Source organism: Gamsiella multidivaricata (genome assembly GCF_025024155.1).
Source record: "Gamsiella multidivaricata strain RSA 2152 chromosome Unknown BC939scaffold_29, whole genome shotgun sequence".
NCBI classification, from domain to species: Eukaryota; Fungi; Mortierellomycota; class Mortierellomycetes; order Mortierellales; family Mortierellaceae; genus Gamsiella; species Gamsiella multidivaricata.
In genome coordinates, this window is record NW_026251737.1 from 261,695 (window position 1) to 280,052 (window position 18,358).

At 50.5% G+C, this 18,358-nt stretch overlaps 6 protein-coding genes across 6 annotated transcripts; 4 read left to right on the forward strand and 2 right to left on the reverse strand.

Annotated features, from left to right (window-relative positions):
* The first annotated feature begins 1,931 nt into the window (after nt 1-1,931).
* BC939DRAFT_143214 (uncharacterized protein) lies at nt 1,932-3,777 on the forward strand. The gene is made up of 2 exons (XM_051550165.1): nt 1,932-2,334; nt 3,277-3,777. Exons 1-2 carry the CDS (start codon nt 2,093-2,095, stop codon nt 3,578-3,580), a joined length of 546 nt encoding a protein of 181 aa, XP_051412683.1. The 5' UTR covers nt 1,932-2,092; the 3' UTR covers nt 3,581-3,777.
* On the forward strand, nt 3,277-6,280 carry BC939DRAFT_450223 (uncharacterized protein). Its single transcript, XM_051555486.1, has 2 exons — nt 3,277-3,832; nt 4,068-6,280. Exons 1-2 carry the CDS (start codon nt 3,538-3,540, stop codon nt 6,005-6,007), a joined length of 2,235 nt encoding a protein of 744 aa, XP_051412684.1. The 5' UTR covers nt 3,277-3,537; the 3' UTR covers nt 6,008-6,280.
* A 54-nt stretch (nt 6,281-6,334) lies between these two features.
* BC939DRAFT_492677 (uncharacterized protein) lies at nt 6,335-11,084 on the reverse strand. Its single transcript, XM_051559535.1, has 2 exons — nt 10,497-11,084; nt 6,335-10,397 (listed from the first exon to the last, which is right to left on the reverse strand). Exons 1-2 carry the CDS (start codon nt 10,641-10,643, stop codon nt 6,483-6,485), a joined length of 4,062 nt encoding a protein of 1,353 aa, XP_051412685.1. The 5' UTR covers nt 10,644-11,084; the 3' UTR covers nt 6,335-6,482.
* A 568-nt stretch (nt 11,085-11,652) lies between these two features.
* On the forward strand, nt 11,653-13,855 carry BC939DRAFT_143483 (ferric reductase NAD binding domain-containing protein). Its single transcript, XM_051550166.1, has 2 exons — nt 11,653-12,960; nt 13,060-13,855. Exons 1-2 carry the CDS (start codon nt 11,864-11,866, stop codon nt 13,754-13,756), a joined length of 1,794 nt encoding a protein of 597 aa, XP_051412686.1. The 5' UTR covers nt 11,653-11,863; the 3' UTR covers nt 13,757-13,855.
* A 99-nt stretch (nt 13,856-13,954) lies between these two features.
* BC939DRAFT_476797 (zinc-finger of mitochondrial splicing suppressor 51-domain-containing protein) lies at nt 13,955-15,505 on the forward strand (the record flags this gene model as incomplete). The annotated part of the gene is made up of 3 exons (XM_051558620.1): nt 13,955-14,456; nt 14,567-14,776; nt 14,862-15,505. The coding sequence occupies 3 exons, from the start codon at nt 13,955-13,957 to the stop codon at nt 15,503-15,505; spliced, it is 1,356 nt and encodes a 451-aa protein (XP_051412687.1).
* A 245-nt stretch (nt 15,506-15,750) lies between these two features.
* On the reverse strand, nt 15,751-16,929 carry BC939DRAFT_528581 (uncharacterized protein). The gene is made up of 4 exons (XM_051561466.1): nt 16,749-16,929; nt 16,558-16,656; nt 16,207-16,431; nt 15,751-16,083 (listed from the first exon to the last, which is right to left on the reverse strand). The coding sequence occupies exons 1-4, from the start codon at nt 16,840-16,842 to the stop codon at nt 15,902-15,904; spliced, it is 600 nt and encodes a 199-aa protein (XP_051412688.1). The 5' UTR covers nt 16,843-16,929; the 3' UTR covers nt 15,751-15,901.
* Nucleotides 16,930-18,358: the final 1,429 nt, after the last annotated feature.

Genomic DNA, 18,358 nt, shown 5'->3' on the forward strand with positions numbered 1-18,358 from the left:
ATTTACTCCGAGGAGAGGCCCAAGCTGTTGACCCTGTTTTTTTTTGTCTCATACTATTATAAATCGCTCACATAAAAATGTCTGCCTACGCACATGGGCTCCGTCAGGTCAAATCACCGACGTTAATCTTATGGATGTGCAATCTTGGTTGTACCTCGTTCAATGCAAGGGAGGTCTCGACAATTATGTTTTATCCACCTCATGCCGCATTCTGTTACCTAACTCGTCTCTCTCCCTATCAACTTATCCAGCTGAACACAAAGTTTGGTAAATCTCAACCACGATGGTAATTCATGCAAAGAGAAAAAAAGAGATGAACCAAAGGGGGAACCCGCATTCCTTACATGATTGAGCTGCTTTCCTTTGCATCCTTTTAGACCCCTCCCCTACTGATTGTCTATGCCCCTGACATTTTTTGTGGAGGTCTTTTCTGAAATGTCTGACACGTTCTATTTTTCGCTCCCTTGCTTACAACTTGGATGGTACTCTCGTCACCTCTACGCGAGCATCAAATATTTGATGGGGACAAGACGGAAATTTTTGGCGCCCGGGCGGATCAGCTGGTCACCATTCCCTGTTCCATGGCGACCGTTTGCTTTGTTGTGTTAACACTCTGGGTAGAAGTGGAAGTGCTCATCTTTTTTGTGTATGCAAGGCATTACACCCGAATGAGCCCCACTTAACCTTAACAAATGCAAACCAGAATGCTCATACTCAATGAAGAGGGACAGCCCACACAACAATATTGGGCGGCAACCTTGACGTCGTAACCAGAAGACGGATAGAAAGAGCGCGAATGTATGCGCTTGGAGGGCATGAGACACGTGGTGTTTGATGTTAGCAAGCTATAGATGGCCTAAAGCATTAAAAAAAATGGGATCATACACTGGACTAACCTAGTGAGGAGTAGTGATGAGGGTGATTGCCGCTGTAGGGCGCTGTCATTCAGAGCCACGCTATTTTCATCTAATGCTTTTGCGCTCACAGTTCCCCTCGTTTGTACCCTGACAGGCATGCACTGCAGGTTTGAGGGGGGAAAGGCGGGAGTATTTGCTAGCTTGAAATGCACAGGTATAATAATAATTACATAAGGGAGCGCAGGTTTGGGTGGAAATAGTCCAACCAAAATCAGCGGAAGCAGGAAAAGCGCATGCTTTCGTTCTTGCGAATAAGAGAGTCAAGATCTTTCGACCTCCAATGGTCGCGGCAAGATAGCGGCTCCTGGTTTTACAAATCTTGATTACTCACCCCAAATCGCGCCCTATTTGCTCTACTGAAGTGCTTTACATTTCGTTCTAATTTTTTTTGTGGTACCATCCTTGCTTATTAGATGCATTGTGCATGCTAGACTCTATCCTATAATTCCACGTACCCTCGCTCTCGAGGGAACAACAGCGGACGGGAAGACGTCAAGGACGAATCGGGGAAGGATAACAGTCGTGCATCTTTCTTTGCAAAACGGGAGGTTTATGTTCGCTATCATTTGGACTTGAATTATGTCCGCAAGCCGTGCTGTGTTTCCAAAGTGAGCTCTTCCATTTTACATCCGCTACTCATGGACTTCACGACAATTGAAGATGCTTGCTCAGGGGATGTCTTGTGGAAAGTACAGAACGACGAGCAGCTGAATTCTTTATTTAATAAGATCTCGGTGTTGGTTGTTTGCTGTGCTGTGTTCTTTCATTCATGAAGAGCGTACCATGGCCGATCCTCCCTTTTTCATTTCGGCCGCTTGTTCCAAGGGCTTATGCTAATAAATATGACTTTTTAATGGTGGCGAGCAAATGATACAAGCAGACAATTCAACGGACTGGAGGAGATGAGGCGGTGAGACGAAAGAGCTAGGGACTGTACCTGAGGAGGACGAGTATAGATATATAAATAAATAAGATCAGGACTGAATTGGCGTATTCTACACATTTACGCATTGAGGTTTCTGTACCATTTAGACCTCCCTCTGTTGCTTTGCAGTATGAGCATTTGTCTTTGTTTTTGCGCGCTGGTTTTGTGGTGTTGCTGTGCTGCACCACCGGCATATATTCAGTTCTTTCCCCCTGCCTGTCTTAATGGTATTCTGAATACATCCGACTGAATGAATGGGAAGCGGGGGAGAAAGGGGAAAAAACAGAGAGAGCATTGCATTTTTTTTTTTACTTTCACTCACTCACTCTTTCTTTTTTCTTCTCTTTCCCCCTTTTCCTCTCCTCCCATCCCGCGTCCACCTCCTGCCCGTCCATCTTCTTCTCATTTCTTTTCGCTTCTCTCTCTTATTCCCCTCTCTTTCCCTCCTGCTATCTCGCTCCAACCCCTAGCCGTCAATCTTCACCCGTCAACGTATGTTTCCCGCTCTTTGCGTCCAATTCGTTACTCGGAGTACTATCCCCTCTTGTTCCCTAGCCAATTCAACTGCACGTCCAAAGAGACCAGCCATTCCATCGACATCTCTTTCTCCGAATGTTTCTGAGAATGTGAAATTCTTGATTGTATTTTGTTTCTGGCGTTGATGTCTCCCCCTTTCTCCCCCCAGAGGGTAATAGTCTCAGATTACTTTCTCAATCTGCTGTTTCCTTGGCACGTCCCCCCCTGTCCCCTTGTCACCCAAAGTTCAGGTACACTTACTTAACACAACAGCATACTATTGAACCTACGCATACATCCCATTCTATCCTCACCCTCCATGCATCTCTCAGCAGTCGGGGCGCCAACCAATCTGCTTACAAAAGGCACGTCGCCCTGTTCTTTCTCTCGTGTGATCCCATTACTATTATTACTATTATTATGGTTATTGTGTTGTGTTATCATATATTATATTGTACTATATTCGCATCGCATTCAACAACAGATTACGTCCCACATGCACACAGCCGTGGCGGCTCTCTGGGGAAGAAGAAAGAAGCGAGGATGGAAAGGAAACACACTGTATTACATTATAAGGGACCACCCGCAAGGGCCGTTGGGCCGTTGAAAAATGTAAAACGAGACAGCATACGGGAGGGGAGAGGGGAGAGGGGTGGGGGGTGGGGGGAGGGAGGGGGAGGAAGGGGTCCTGTGCGGTTGTCCCTGACCCAAGGGCGAGAATGAGCGAGAGTCTTTCTCGGTGGTCTTTGCATCGGCCACATCTGACCAAGACGGGGTGCAGGGACCATTGCCCTGACCCATCATCATCTCCATCATCATCCTTCTTCATCTTTCATCTCTCATCTCATCTCATCATCCTCATCTCTGTTTCCCTTTCTTTCTCCTGCTTACTTAGTGTCATCGTTTTTATTATTTTAGTTTCCGCTTACTGCCAACGCGTCCGGTCCCTCGCAAAGCGAACACAACAGCAAGCAAGGGCTCGTTTTTTGATCGCACAACACCTGCACTCGCAGCATCCCGATCGTCCCCCCGCCTACATTCCTCACCAGCAAACAAGCCCCACGCAAGGGTCAACCCCGTCCTCAACCAACCCTCGCATCTACACCACAGCTCGCCCTGTCATCCTCACTTTCTCCCCATCCAACTTCAGCTGCGGCACACTCACAGCCTCTATCCGGCATGCTCGGTCCTGGTCCTGGCCCTGCGCCTACGCCTTCGCTGACACTCCCTCCCCTCAGGGAGCTGGACAAGTCTCTTGGACCTGAATCTGATCATGGCCGCTTTCCTACTCACCATGCTGCCCCTCAAGGCCAGCCTCGGACACAGTCATCTGATCCTCATCTTCATCAACACTTTCATCAGCAACGACCTCACACACAAACACCACCGTATTCTCAACCGTCCTCTCAGCATGGTTACCCGAGCCATGACCAGATTAGCCGCTATTCTTCCTCTTCATCCGGATCGCTACCAGGTAAGATACGACTCTGATTTGGGAATGTTGGTCGACACAACAATGTATATTGCTCATGCTTATGCTAATCCACAAGGGGAAAACAGAATGCACCAACATTGAAGTTCCGGACAATCGACACTACCTTCTGTATTACGAGAAATGTGTGTCAGCAAAGGTCTACAGTTATACAGCGCTCGATCGCATCTTATTTTAACTCGTATTACCCATGGGGGCATTAATGAATTAATTATAGATTCGGCTCCTTCAACAACGACAAGCTCGAGTCTCTCGAGGGCTGACTCGCTATCAACCATGGAGTACCTGCAGTCCAACTCCCACGCACAGGGGGGTCCTCCTCATCGACGCGCCAGTCCCGATGCAAACGCGTCTGCAAACGCGTCTGCAGTCCAGGGCGCGACAAATGCAGCCAATCAGCAGTTAGATTCAGAATCCAAGACCACAGCCGCCACGGCAGGAACGACCTCTGACGCGAAAGATACCAGCAGCAAATCCACCGCAGAGCAAGGGCGCAACTCAAGTAAGCGCGCGGCCCAAAACCGAGCTGCTCAAAGAGCATTCCGTCAGCGAAAAGATCTCTATGTCCGGGAGCTAGAACGTAAGGCCGAGTTGTTGCAGGTCGCTGAGAGCCAACTGATCACCTTAGCCGCACGTAATCGCGAGCTGGAGGCCATGTTTGCAGCTCAACAGCAGAAGCAACATCATATGTCGTCGTCGCCCTTACCGTCGCCGCTTCCGCAACACGATCCCCATGGCTCGGGGCCGACAGGGACTACAGGACCGATGGGACGCGGAAGCGAATGGGATCGGGAACGAGAATGGGCTCGGGAGAGGGCTCCCTTTGAGAATAGCGGACCTTACGATCACTTTCACTCGCCCTCATCGCCCATGCGGCCGGCTATCGGACGCCATTCTTCAGCCCAGCATCTGCGACAGGCCTACAGCGCATCGTCGCCACCACTCTCGAATGGCTCGTCCTATAAGCACCTGTCACTGAACAGCAAGCTGTCGATGCACTTTCAGCAACAGCGACCAGACTCTGACCATGAAATCGAGATGCAAGGCCGGCCTCTCCGTCACCTTCACCGCCATCCATCCGAGTCCTCACTGAACCTAAGCCGGATAGGCTCTTTTCCAACACACGTCACCAATGATACTAAGGAGGAGGACTACGGAGTCGCATCGCGCATCCATAGCTTCCGCAGCCCAATGGATTCTCGTGGAGTCGAGATGTCGTCCCCGTCGTCCAGCAATAAGTCCCCGATGTCGGGCCCTCACGATACCACGATGCATCACTATCCAAGTTCCCCGCTTTCCCCGACTCATGAGCGGATGCCTCTCTATACCACAGCCCCGAATCCTCGATCGGCCGGCGGCACCAGTTCCGGATCCATCCCGTCGCCTACCATGGCCGGACATGGCGAATTACCTTTCGGACCTTCGTCCTCGTCTGCTTCGTCGCCGTATGATCTGAACAAGAAGCGGCCCAGTGATGGAACCGTCAGCTGGAGTGGAGGCACCGCAGATCTCTACAGGAACGCACAGGACGGGCTTGCACACCCGTACTATCATGCGGTCAAGAAACAATCCAGCTGGAGCTCACTCTCTGAACAACGACGACTCCATGCTGTGAAGAAGCAACCGAGTTGGGGATCGATCTCTGAACATCGGCATCATTGGCGGACCAAGACCGAAAGCCCCGAAATGATGTCTGCGGACGTACGGTTCGGTGGAAGCGCTCCAGCCCTGCCCAGGATTCCGGCACAGTTTTCTCAACAGCAACAATCACAGCAACAACCACAGCAACAACAGCAACAACAGCAGAGGCCGCCACCACCGCAGCAGCAACATAGTTTTGAGCGCGAGTATCCATCCTCACCAGCACCCTTTTCGTACTCACCCACGGCCTCCCATGCACAGCAGCAGCAGCAGCAAGGACAGCATGCAAGGCAGTCTTCGGATTACTACAGCCAGGCAAGACCGCCAGCACCTCCTTCGTCATCGTCGTATGATGGACATGGGCCTTCGGACATGGAAATCGTTCAAGAGGGTACTCCGGTCCCTAGTGGCAATAATGGTGCATACGGACACCAAGGGGGTCATGAAGCGGAACCGTATGAAGCTGAGCGGGAACGGGAGGAGCGGTACGGAAGGCCGGATCAGCATTCGCCCTGAACGAGATGTCCCTTTTAAGAAGGCGATTGTTGACGTCTGTGGGGAATGTATGAGGATAAGGCGATTTCTAGTGGAAGGAACGTCAAGTGCTGGTCAGTGCTTTGAAAGCATACGAGGGGATGAAGAGGGGAAGAAGGCGCGATATAATTGTAAAATATAATAATCTCAAAAAGCGACATTTTAATAAATAAACATCCAGCTTGTGTTTCCCTTGAGCTCTTTGTCTGCTCTTTGTCTACTCTGGAAGAATACTGCTTTTCTAATCAGTTGAACGATCGTACCGGAGGACGATAACGGCGTTTTAGGTATACGAGTATACGTTACATGGTCGTCAATTGATTTTATTTTGTGTGTGTAGATGAATCGCATGTGTGTGTGTGTGTGTGTGTGTGTGTGTGTGTGTGTGTGCGTGCGTTATGTGTGTGTATGGGGGGGGGGGGTCATTAAATAAAAAAGAAGCTGGAGAAAAGGACCTTTAGGAAGGCTGTCGGGCCATATCCAGGGCGACCATGAGCTCCATATTCTTCTCCATGATCTCTGCAGCAGCCTCTTCGGCCTTGGCCATCTTGCGTTCCAAAAGACCCATCTGGTCAGTCCACTTCTGCTGCCGCTTTTCGTACATCCTCTGGATTTCTTCTTTGTCGTCCTCCGATACAGAATGAGACTCGTTCGCCAAAGTCTTATCCTGAAGGGCCTTAGAAGAGGAAGGAGAAGAAGAGTCCAGCAAGGCTGCGAGATCAAACTCAGCGAGGATGGCACGCAGCCTTCGGTTTTCGCGTTCGACTTGTTCGATCCGGTATCGGTCCTCTTCGTGCTGCAACTGTTCGATCGCCAACTGTCGCTCGAGTGACTTCTGCGTCTGCGTCCATGCCTCCTTCTCATCCTCCAGCGTCGAAACCATCTGTTCCTGCAGAAACATCCTCTCCTCCAACGCATCGTTCCTGTCCAATTGTTCCTTCACCCGCATCTGAAGCACCTTCTCCCGCGCAAGAGATTCCTGTCGTTCGAGCCTCAAACTCCTCTCCAGTTCTTCTTTTCCATTGTTGCTGATGAGAGCCGCGGTGGCCGCGGAGTTGGATTGCTCCGAGAGCTCCGTCAAGGCGTTCGCGTGTTCCATCACGACCTTCTCGAGTACCTCATCATGATCTCGTTGGATCTGCTCAACCTCTGCGGCGTGTTCGGATTCGAGGTGCGCGAGTTTCGAGCTCAGCCGTTGGACAGTGTCCTGCAATGTCCGGTACTGGGCTTCTTCCTGATGGAGCCTTGCGGTCAGAGTCTCAACTTCGTGTTCGTGGGTCGAGCGTTCCGAACGCAGCGCGACAAGCTCTTGTTGAAGCGAGGTCATGGCAGTGATATCCTGACGGTCGTTCTGACCCTGATGAGAAGCACTCGAGTCCTCGTTCGAGTCGAGGGTTTGCAGAGCCTCAAGTTTGAGCTCAAGCTCCTCGCGTGCCCGCTGGTCCCGGGTAGCGATCTGTTCTTGCTCGGAAAGCAGGTCCCGAAGGCGTTGAATTTCCTCCTTACTGTCCGACACCTCCTTCTCCAAAAACGACCGCTCCGCATGTAACAACGAAACATCGCCCTCAACATATCCAGTACTGTTATTCGAAGAAGGGTGGTTGGACCGTCGCTCTGTCATCAGTTTCTGGATCGTCTGCTCCTTCTCGCTCAATTGCACCCTCAGTACCTCGACCTCCGGCTGAAGCTCCAGGGTCATCTCACCCGTAACCTTTGCCTGGTCTTGCCGAGCGATACATTCCTTCATCTGCACATCCCGCCATTCCTGAACCTGCTTTAATGCCAGCTGCAGCTTCGCGTGATCGTCCTGCGGATCCCTGAACGCGTGCTCCTCCAAAACCGCCACCTGGTTCACGAGCGCATCCCGCTCCAATGTCAGCTGCTCCACCCGGAACTGCAGCTCGCCACCATCTCGGACCCGACTCGAGAGCTCACTGCTGATCGTCTCCAACTCCTTCTCCAATGTGCTAACCCTCTTCTTCAGGCGCAAGATCTGAGACTGATGATTCGGCGACGCTGCGGCCTGCTGGTGTGGGAAGATTGACTCGCCCAATTCAGGACTCATGGACGCCAAAGACGCCGGCGTTGGCAATGAATCTTGACCGAGCCCGCTTTCAGAAAGTAACTGGGGTGTCGGTAGAACCAGCTCCTTACTTCCAGATGCCTTCCTCCGTCGCTGTGTCGCCATATCGCCCGTCAGAGGTGGTGGTGCAGATGTCGGCGGTGGCGGTAACGACGGTAGCGGTAGAGACGGAGGTGCCTGTTGGATCGCGCTGTCGATCGCAATGTTGTTCGCACTGCTGATCGAAGCAATAGATCCGGCTCGCGCTCTTGGAGTGGTCGGAGGCAAGATTGACGAGGCCGGTGGGTTCGGTTTGATGCGACGACCTGCGGGAGAACTTTTCCGAGCAACACCGGCAGGGCTACCACTCGTACTGTTAGCAGGCGCTGATATCGTGGGGATGGGCACAGGGCCCGTTGGAGGTCGGATGCCACCGCTGACAGGTGTAGTTGGTCGCGATCGCGAGAACGTGGGGGAAGCCGATCGATTGGGGGAGGCCATAAGACCGGCACCGTCGTCCATGGAGGCCAGGAGCTGTTGCCGGTTTGGGGGGCCTGTAGGGATAGGTATATTTTCTTCCGACACCATCCCCAGCGGAGTCGTGGCGCGTGGACGTGAGGACGGTGGACTGGGCATCAGTTTAGAGGTATTCTGGTTCCTGGACGCTTGGGCTCTATGCGGTGCTTGTAGTTGTTGAAGGTCATATTGAATCTGTTTGATTTGAATGTCAGCCTCGTCGATCTTCGGAAGTGTCGAGTGGCCGGCCGAAAGCTCACTATCATGATCGGTCATGTAGTGGTTTGATGAGGATAGAGCGGCGACTTCGTCGACATCGGATTGGCTCAGCGTATGACTCAATCTTAGCTGGGATTTGGTCGTCAAAGGTGGTTTCGTGCCGTTATAAGAGTTTCGGTCCGTAGCTCTCTTATTCGGTCCATGTCGCTCAGGTGCGTTAGGGGATGCCATTTGACTACCGCTGTCATTGTCAGCATGTAGTAAGGACTGGTTGCCCCTGGCCATAGCATTGCCCTTGATCAAATCATCCCGAAGCGCTACGCTCTCATCCTCCCACGACCGCCTCGTGGGGTTACCGACTGTTGATCCTAGGCGTGATACATCATCAATCGCCGGAAGAACCTGTACTGGCGACATGGCTTCACTGGGCGAGTGCTGCACACCACTGCTTCGTCTCATCTGATTAGTAAAGAGCCTGTTCGGACCTTCACCAAACGAAGTCGGTAAACTGCTTCTCCGTCTGAGCTTTCGATCCTCTGCAGACACTGACAAATGACCCGGCTGAGAACTATCGGGACTAGGGAGTTGTGGCATAGGCTCAGAATACAACTGCTGCTCCTGCTGTTGCTGCTGTTGCTGCTGTTGCAATCTCCGTGTCTGGCGGGCCATTCTCTCAGTCCTGGCCTCACGATCGTTATCAGCTCGTCTCGGATTAGTGCGAGACTCCTTGGGAATGGTAGGGCCGAGTCCCGGGGATGTCATCTTCTGCAGCATCTCCTCGTACTGATCCAGCGATGGCAGACCGTTGTCATCCGTGGACGCGTATTGAGTAGGAGCCTCCCTCCTCTTTGGAACCGACTTCTGAGCGGCTCTAGGCGATCCGTGTGGGCTTGTGACTTGATCCATGGATTGCATCAATGACTGAGATAGCTGGACTTCTTGCTGATAAGTACGGTTCATGGACGGGGGCGAGGCGTCTGAGGGTGTTTGTCGGTGCTGTCGCAGCGATTGCTGTTGGGAATAGTATGGCGCTTGCTGGTGATCAATTGCCTGGCCATCTACGATTGGAGTACCATAACTCTGATATCCCGGCGTATCGCCCGGTTCGGTGGCCGTCAGGTCCGAGCGAACTGTGCCGTTCGAGTCGGCCCGTGTGAAAGAGCTGGACTGGTGAGCATATGTGCCGTCCTGTGAATTCTGGTATTGCTGGTGTTGCCATGGATGCTGCTGCTGTAATGGATGTTGAGACGGCAGATATGCGTAGGATGAACTGTTGTTACTGAGTTGACTGACATGGCTCATATGGCTCATATGGTTGCCGCCGTGATTATAGCCATAGTTCATGCCTGCACTGAGATTACTGGCATTGCTATTGCTTCTGTTCCTGTTGGTGGAATACGAGGCGGAGGAGACTCGTGCTGGTGCTACTGGTGGCTCGTGAGAAGGCGCCAGGACAACTCCGGCGTGGAAGCCATGGCTATTGTAGGGTGTAGAGTAGGCTGCATTCTGCTGGTACTGCGAAGGATCTGCCGAGGCCCAGCTCTTGAAGGAGCTCACCGATTCGGTCGATGGTTTCTGTTGTGAAGAAATAAATGAAAGTCAGGAACGCATTTTTTTAAAGTTTAAAGCCTGTTAGTTTCAGTGCATAATCTATCGCGAAGGATTGATACTCACCATGGCCTGGTCATTATATGGGTTCCAATCGGTCGATTCGACCGGGATGTTGTGTCCCTCTTGGAATTGGCTGGGAGACATATATCGCTGCTGTTGCTGTTGTTGTTGATGACCTGAGGTAGTGGCGGTATTGTACCTGGAGGCCATTTTGGCGGCGATAAGAGACTGAGGGATTGAGGAGAAGTGAGAGCAGGAGGCGATGAAGAGAAGAAGAGAAGGTTATTTGGTCTTCATCCGCGAGGCGAGATGAGAGATGAGCGAGAGAAATGAGTCGAGTGGAGTCAAGTCGAGATGAGATGAGGAAGTGGAAGTGAAAGTGAAGGTGATGGTGCAGGTGAGAGGAGGTGGAAGAGAAAAGAAAACCTACTATTGGAAGAGGCACACTGCTCAGAGGTACAGACAGCAGACAAACAGACCACCAAGGAATGTTAGCGTTAGCCTAGTCTAAATTACTAACGTTGTAAATAATGCAGAGGGCGAATGGAAAAGACTACAATAAGTGTAATATGTGTTTGACTAAAAAGGATTCGCCCCCTTTTGGCCCTTTTTTTATTGCTGTTGTTGATGTTGTTGCGGCTGCCGTTGTTGCTGTGAGGAGGGATAAATAAATGAACGCAGAGCCCGGGGGCATCCATGTGTCTGGTCCAGCCCCGTCTGGCGTGCTTACCTCAGTGGAGGGCGCATTGGTCCCGAAGCCATGAAGCATAGCAAATTGTGAAGGTCTTCATTCTCCAGTCTCCGCCTTTAATTGCATTTTCTCGGTTTTCCTTTTTCTTGGCTTCAATTGCTTTATTAGAAAACCCAAAAGGAGAATCCCCTAGAAACACAATCATTCAAAGACACCATCATGGCTTTAATAAATCAAAGACGTCCTCGGTCAAGAACCAATTGAGTGTCTGCGAGTAGACGCCATCTGAGAGCCGACCTGAAGCACTTTATAGCCGTGTAAGTTTAAAAAGCCCTACCTACTCATCGGTCCAATCCGAGTCAAGTCCAGGCTTCTTGTACGACTGTCAGAGCATAGCATGCTGTTGCTGATGCATGCGGAACGCGCCTTCTATCCACAGTGGCCAACCAACCTACCCACGCCTCATCTTCTACGTGTTCGCCTAGAATTGTCTCTGATGTCTGGGTGCACGCGACTCGTACGCGGTCTGGGAAAGTTATTTTTAGATTTGTTGCACTATTCGACCTCTCACTTTTTAATCGACCTCAAAACGATCACCATTACCTTCCACGAGAATTGGATCATCTAGTTTGTCATGGCCTGCTGCTCATGTCCCCCTGCACATCCGCTACGCCCTCTTTCTGCAATTCATGATTCAATCTTACACATCAACGTTCTCCCTTCACAACATCTCATTTAAATGTCGACAGCCGTCAAAGGTCTTATCTCAGCCTGCCATGTCGCCATCTTTATCTACGGCTTCCAGCTCCAGAGGAACGATAGGGAGCTCTCCGACATCAATACCATTGGATTCTCAATCTACTGCTCCAGAGGAGCGGCCCTCTGCCTCGCATTTGACATGACCTTGATCATGTTGCCAGTCTGTCGCAAGCTGCTTTCGTATATCTCGCGCATTATCTTTGCCCTCCTCCACATCGGCCAGGGTACCATCTCTGAAGGTGATCATTCCGGCCTGACCAACTACCACAAATACCTCGCCTACCATGTTCTCGTCTTCCTCGTCATCCATGTGCTTGGTCATTGTGTCAACTTTTATCGTCTGGAGCAATTGGGACGAGGCAGTGCCATGTCGTACCACTTTGGTACCTGGGCTGGAGTCACAGGATACTGGATGCTGCTCTTACTCGGCATCATGTTCATCACTGCCCACAGGAATATTCGGAAGAGAAACTACGAGGTATTTTGGTACACGCACCATCTCGCACTCTTCGTCATGGCATTTTTTGCCTTCCACGGCTATGGCTGCTTTGTCAAGACAAACGAGGGCCAGTGTCGAGGCTACGGGTCATGGAGATACGTCGTTCTGACATCGCTGATCTTCCTGACTGAACGAGCCCTCCGCGCTTTCGAATCAAGACAGCCTATTGCTCTTTCATCGGCCATTGCACATCCGGGAGGTGCAATTGAACTCAACTTCAAGCAGCCATCGATTCATTACCGACCAGGACAGCACCTGTACCTCAACATACCCCAATTGTCGAAGTACGAGTGGCACCCTTTCACCATCACCTCCTCGCCCATCGAGCAATACATTTCGCTGGATATTCGACAGGATGGCGACTGGACAGAACAACTCGGGCGATTTCTCGGTCATGGACCGGAGACGCCTCGACTGGAGCAAGCGCAGGTGGTTCGAGATCGATCTCTGCTACCCTTGATTAGAGTCGACGGCCCTTATGGCGGCCCCAAAGATGACGTCCTGAACTTTGACCATGCGGTTCTAATCGGGACAGGGAACGGAATAACGACCTTTTCAGGCATCCTTCGACACATTTGGTAAGTTGTGAAGGTATTGCAGGCTAAACATAGATCGACAACCATGCGAATGGGCGTTACAGAACTAATTATTTCCCATATTCATTATGGTGACACCAGGTTTCGGCATCAGGAAACCCAGAGCTCTCGATTAAAGACATTGGACCTCTATTGGGTATCGCGCGACACCAACAAACTGGAATGGTTCCAATCCTTATTCTCTATGGAGCAAACGATGGAACTCTTCAGAACAGGATTGATCCGCATTCACATCTACTTTACGTCCTCCAGGCCAGTGCGCAATTTACCCCTCAGACGTAGCTCCACGATCCAGAGCTCTAAGACCGGAACCGGCTCTCACCCTCTGCCGTTGATACAGACAGGAATTACCATACAGGGGCGATATTCAGAGGACGATGACGAGCAGGGGGAGCACGAGGAGCTGCTGTCACCTCTGGACCGTCCGGCTGGCTCAGAGTCCCTCATCTCTCTTACATCGGTAAGGTCGCCACCGCAATCTAGGTCAGATGCTATGATTAAAACATCAGCGGCAGATACGAGTGCGATAATGAGGATATCAGAAAGTATGGAACAAGGCGAGCCAATCATTGGACCTGGTAACATACACTTTGGACGACCTGATTTCGCATCTGTGTTCGGCACTATGAAGAGTAGGCTGGCGCGAGATGGGGACGCTGTTAGATCAGTTAAAGTAGGGGTGTTTTATTGTGGATCCCTAGGCCTGGGAAGGACCTTGGCACGCGAGTGCCGACACTGCAGCAGCTCCCGTATCAAGTTTGTCTTTTCCGAAGAATAAATCAACCGAATAGATCAAAGATTGGATTGAGCAATGTTCGCAGTTGGTGGCAAACGGGTACCACTCACGTGAGATTCTGATTCCGCCCTGTTTTGGCCGAATTCACAGAAGCGGTCCCGAGAGTGCCTGAAGAAAAGGATCCAAGCGCATCGCATCGCAGCACCGCATCCTGCATTCCAGAACAAGGACAGAAAACACATGGCATCAAGGATTCGACCACTGGCTCCGGCCTTCAGAACACTGCCCAGGACAGCAGCAGCTCGCCTTCCCTCGACAGCAGCAACATCGTCCCTCGCAGCGCAGACTGCAGCTGCAGCAAGACGATCCCTTTCCCTGAAATCCTTTTTCACCTCCAGCAAGCCCAAGTCCGATCCATTCACTTCGCAATTCGAACCAGTCCTCGAGCAGGTTAACCTCTTTCATCCCCTCAGCAAGTCTCCCTTGCCCGCAGTACGCAGCAAAGCAGAATGGATCAACAACCACGGAACATGTCCTGTATGCAAGGAACACGAGCCCGAGGAGAAGAGCAAGGCACCAAAGTACGAGTGCCCGGATTGTGGATATCCAACCCACTGTAGCGAGGAACATTATAAGATGGACAAGGGGAATCATAAGCATGTCTGTGGGGTACTCAGGGAGGTCAACGAGGACGAGCACGACCTTCGATCTGGCCGTCGCATGAAGGAGTTTGAGTTCCCGGGTACGCAAGGGAAATAACAACGCGCGCAGCATGCAGGCAACAGTGGAAACCTAGATATTAGAATACTGAAATTCGGCTTTCTTTTTTCCCTCTTGTGTTGTGGTTTCTAGGTGCGCAGCATCGTGATGAGGCGGTCAACCTGTCAAATTGGGACACTTTCCTCTACACCCGTGGATTCCTCAGTATGAACTCGGAGCGATCGATGCGCCACGTCTCCCATGTCTTGACATACCCTCTCACCATCGGCTCGGTTCTCCATCAGTCTTCGCCATACCGCCTCGGAAAGGATCTCACTGTTGAGGGATTGAAGTCATTAGCTGGTATGGGCCGATTCGCGTGCACTTTTCTTTCCTATTGACGAACTATTGGAACCGGTCTGACAAATGCTGACATTCTGTTCCACAGCTCTTCGCCATACACTGCACCCAGCTATCATCGGAGGAATCACTCAGGCTCAGGATCTTCGCACGACAGCAACACACACCGTTCGCATCTTTTGCTTGGGAGCACGCGCAGAGTCTCACCTCCCACCCCACATTTACATGCAGCTCGCTTACCTGTTCCCCAACACAGCCTTCCAAATCCATTTCATCGGACCGGACGCGATCCCACCACACACAAAGTCGAAGGATCCCCACCAACATGTACACTACGAGCAGATGACATTTGTGTATGACAGTTCTCGCTATGAGGCCTATCACGCCGAGGCAGGACCCTTCAACCCTTATTACGACATCTTCTTCCTCTTCTCGCCCGGACTCGCTCACCCGGCCACCCGAGAGATGTGGAAGCCGACGATCCCACTCTTGCTCGACACCAAGTGCGCGATCTTTGGAACAGGATTCGATGAGAACGATGTGATGAACGATGTGAACGAGATTGAGAGTTCGGGATATGAACTCGACTGGTTGATGAAACCCAGGGAGAATGTGTTCAGGAGCTTGAAGCACGAGATCAATATGACGGACGTCCGTCAGTCGGCCCAGTGTAATTGGGGCATCTGGGGTATCCGTGGACGCCGATATGATGTTAGGCCTGCGGAGGAGTAGTCTTGCAGTCAGCTATTATTTTTTTTTGTTTTTTTTGCGGACTTTGACATAGACTTCCATCTGGGACCCTTTGTAAAGAAAAGAAAAAGAAAGAAAAGGAACCCGGCGTCTGCTTCACTATATCCTCCTTGGTATCTCCTCTAGCATTTTATCTCATTCTACATTTGAGCCGCAAAATAAAGAAAAATAGCGTGTCTAGACGCTATTCATTATAACCATTTATAATAGTTTATAGTAACGCCAAGAGCGAGAGGAAAGAAAAAAAACTGTCATGTATATGTGCGTGTTTGTGTGCAGGGAGGATGTGGCCTCTTGGTATAACTATGGTGCTGGCTACAGCTGTGCGTCTGGCTATTCATCAATATGCTGTCGAAAAAAAGCAGCTCCAGGCCGCTTTTAGAACAAGGACGACAGGGCGACAGCGTTGGTCGCAGCTGTCAGTGCAAGTGCTAAGGCTCCCTGACTAAAGATAGTACTGGCTCCTGCAGCCTGGAGCTGGGCACCCTTAGCGGTGTTCTGAACCAAGGTGATAGGGCCACTAGGTGTAGCCGCGTCCTGGGAAGTCGATCCTGTAGGGACTAACAGAGTAATCGGAGGCGAAGAAGAATCATATCAGAAGGGTATTCAAGAGTCGAACAAAAAAAAACGAAAAGAAAAGAAGAGAAAAGATTGCAGCAGAATGAACGAAAGGCTCGCCTTACCTATGGCAATAGCAGCTGCGGTGCCATTGGCAGCAGCAACGCCCTCGGTCGAGATTGTGAAAGTGTGAGTGTAATAATCGCCTCTGCCTGGTCCATCAGCGATCCAGAACTCGAGCGCGCAAGAGGATCCGCAGCTGACATTCGGGACTTTGGAAACAGTCAGCTTGTGGTCGCCGAGGACGACATCCTTGCCGAGTGTCCCGAGACGCTTATAGGCCGCTGGGTCTATATAGGAAAAAAATAAAAAATAAGATAAAAAATAAAAAATAAAAAAAGCGCATAGTGAGTTGTGAGATATGGTCTTTGGCGCAAGTCTCTAGAGTACTACACTGCATCGATCTTTATGCTTACCTCCGCCAACAAGGAAAATAGTGACAACATCCTGCTTGGATGTTGGGGCGCTCAGCCTCCAATGAATCTCCGCAGAACTCCCGATCTTCCAGTGGGTAGCTATCGAACGTACAAAATCGGTTGTACAAACATTTCAGATTTTATTTTATTTTTTTCGAGTTTTGGGTGTAAGGGAGCTGGTTTAATCATACTAGCAGTTGGGTCGGTGCTCCAGACATCTGCGAGGCAGGTCGAGGTGTAGGCCAAGGCCGCCAAGAGAAAAGACGCGCGGGTAGTGAGAATCATTGCCGTCGTATTCGTTATTCGTGTCGTGTCGTGTCGTGTCGTTGAGATGAGGTGAGATGAGTTGTATCTGTGGAGGGTCGTCAAAAGGTTGCAGAAAAGAGAAAATGCATAGCTGATCCATTTAAACGACTTTTTTATTAGTTTTTTTTTCTCAGGTATGACTATGGACGACGATGCTGCTTGATAGTTGCAATGGTAAGTAAAAAAAAAAAAAAAAAAAAAAAAGCCAAGGGCGTCCCTCCAGCTCCTTGTTGGCTCTTCTAACAATTGTATTGTATTTCACTGTGCGATAGAAGGGAGTGAAGGGAGTCAAAAAGGATGAGCGCTTCCGTCCACGTCTCCTTGAGGCGCTCGTATGCGCATCCCGCGTTTGTCTGTAGGAACCAATGTCCTATCTGAACATTCTCTCCCTCTCCCTCTGCCTCTCCATATATAAAAAAAAAAAAAAAAAAAAAAAAGCAAGGAGGTGCAGCCTCCATGCCCCGACACAAATGTTGCTCCCATGTCGCTTGAGCAAAATAAAGGGAAGTACAGAGGAAACGTAGAAAGAGCATGGGGCGCAAAACAACAGCCTTGGAATATCCGAAAATATATTAGAGTGCCTAGTTCTGGGTACAACAGGATCTGTCAAGGGAAAGCAACTGTCCCTGTTAGTAATTGGATCGACTCAGTTGTCAAGGTTGTCCTCGACATGGACATATGCTATACGGCTGTCGCGTTGATTCGATCGATCGATCGGCAGTGTAGTTTGCTCAGTGCTCAATACACGATTCGTAGTGATCGGTTAAAAGCAGTTTCCCAAGACGATTTCTGGTATTGTACGACTTTCAGTGCTATGTGGGCATAAAAGATAAAGAGTAGTGGGGTTGTGCGTCAATTGTGTACACGTACCTGCATGCAGCCTCAACAAGGTCCCAGGAAATCAACAAAGTCAGGACACGGAGGCAGGTAGTACAGTACACGCCATTGGAAAATCAGATTGTGCGATTAAAGTCCAACCCCATGAAGCTGAGCAAAGTTTTAACCGTGGTAAAAAAAAAAAAAAACTTTGTGCGTCCAAAAATGTTCGATTTATCAGAATACTGCCGATAAGTCCAGGAGAATGGATTGCAATGTTCCTTTGTGCATGTACAGTACCGCTCCATGGCCGCAAGATGATCGCCCGTCAATTTGCCACCAAGCTGCTAACGCGACAACAGGCAATGGCGGGGACATCGTTTATGTATGTGCCTGGAGCAGCCAATGGGTAAGCAGGGCAGACAGTACAACGAAACAGCAGGTAAAAATGCCATTGGGCAAAGTAGAAGGAAAAAGCTACTGGGTGGGCGGGCGGGCCATCATCGTCAGCAGGGTCTATAGAAACGTAAATTTCGGTACAATTTTGACAAATAATACAGTCGGATCCCGCATCACATATTAATGTTTTATCCGACAACAGACCCCACTGATCCCCTTTATAAGAAACGCAACCACCCCAATTCCCCTCCTCCTCTTCTTTTTCTCCTTCTTCTTCCCC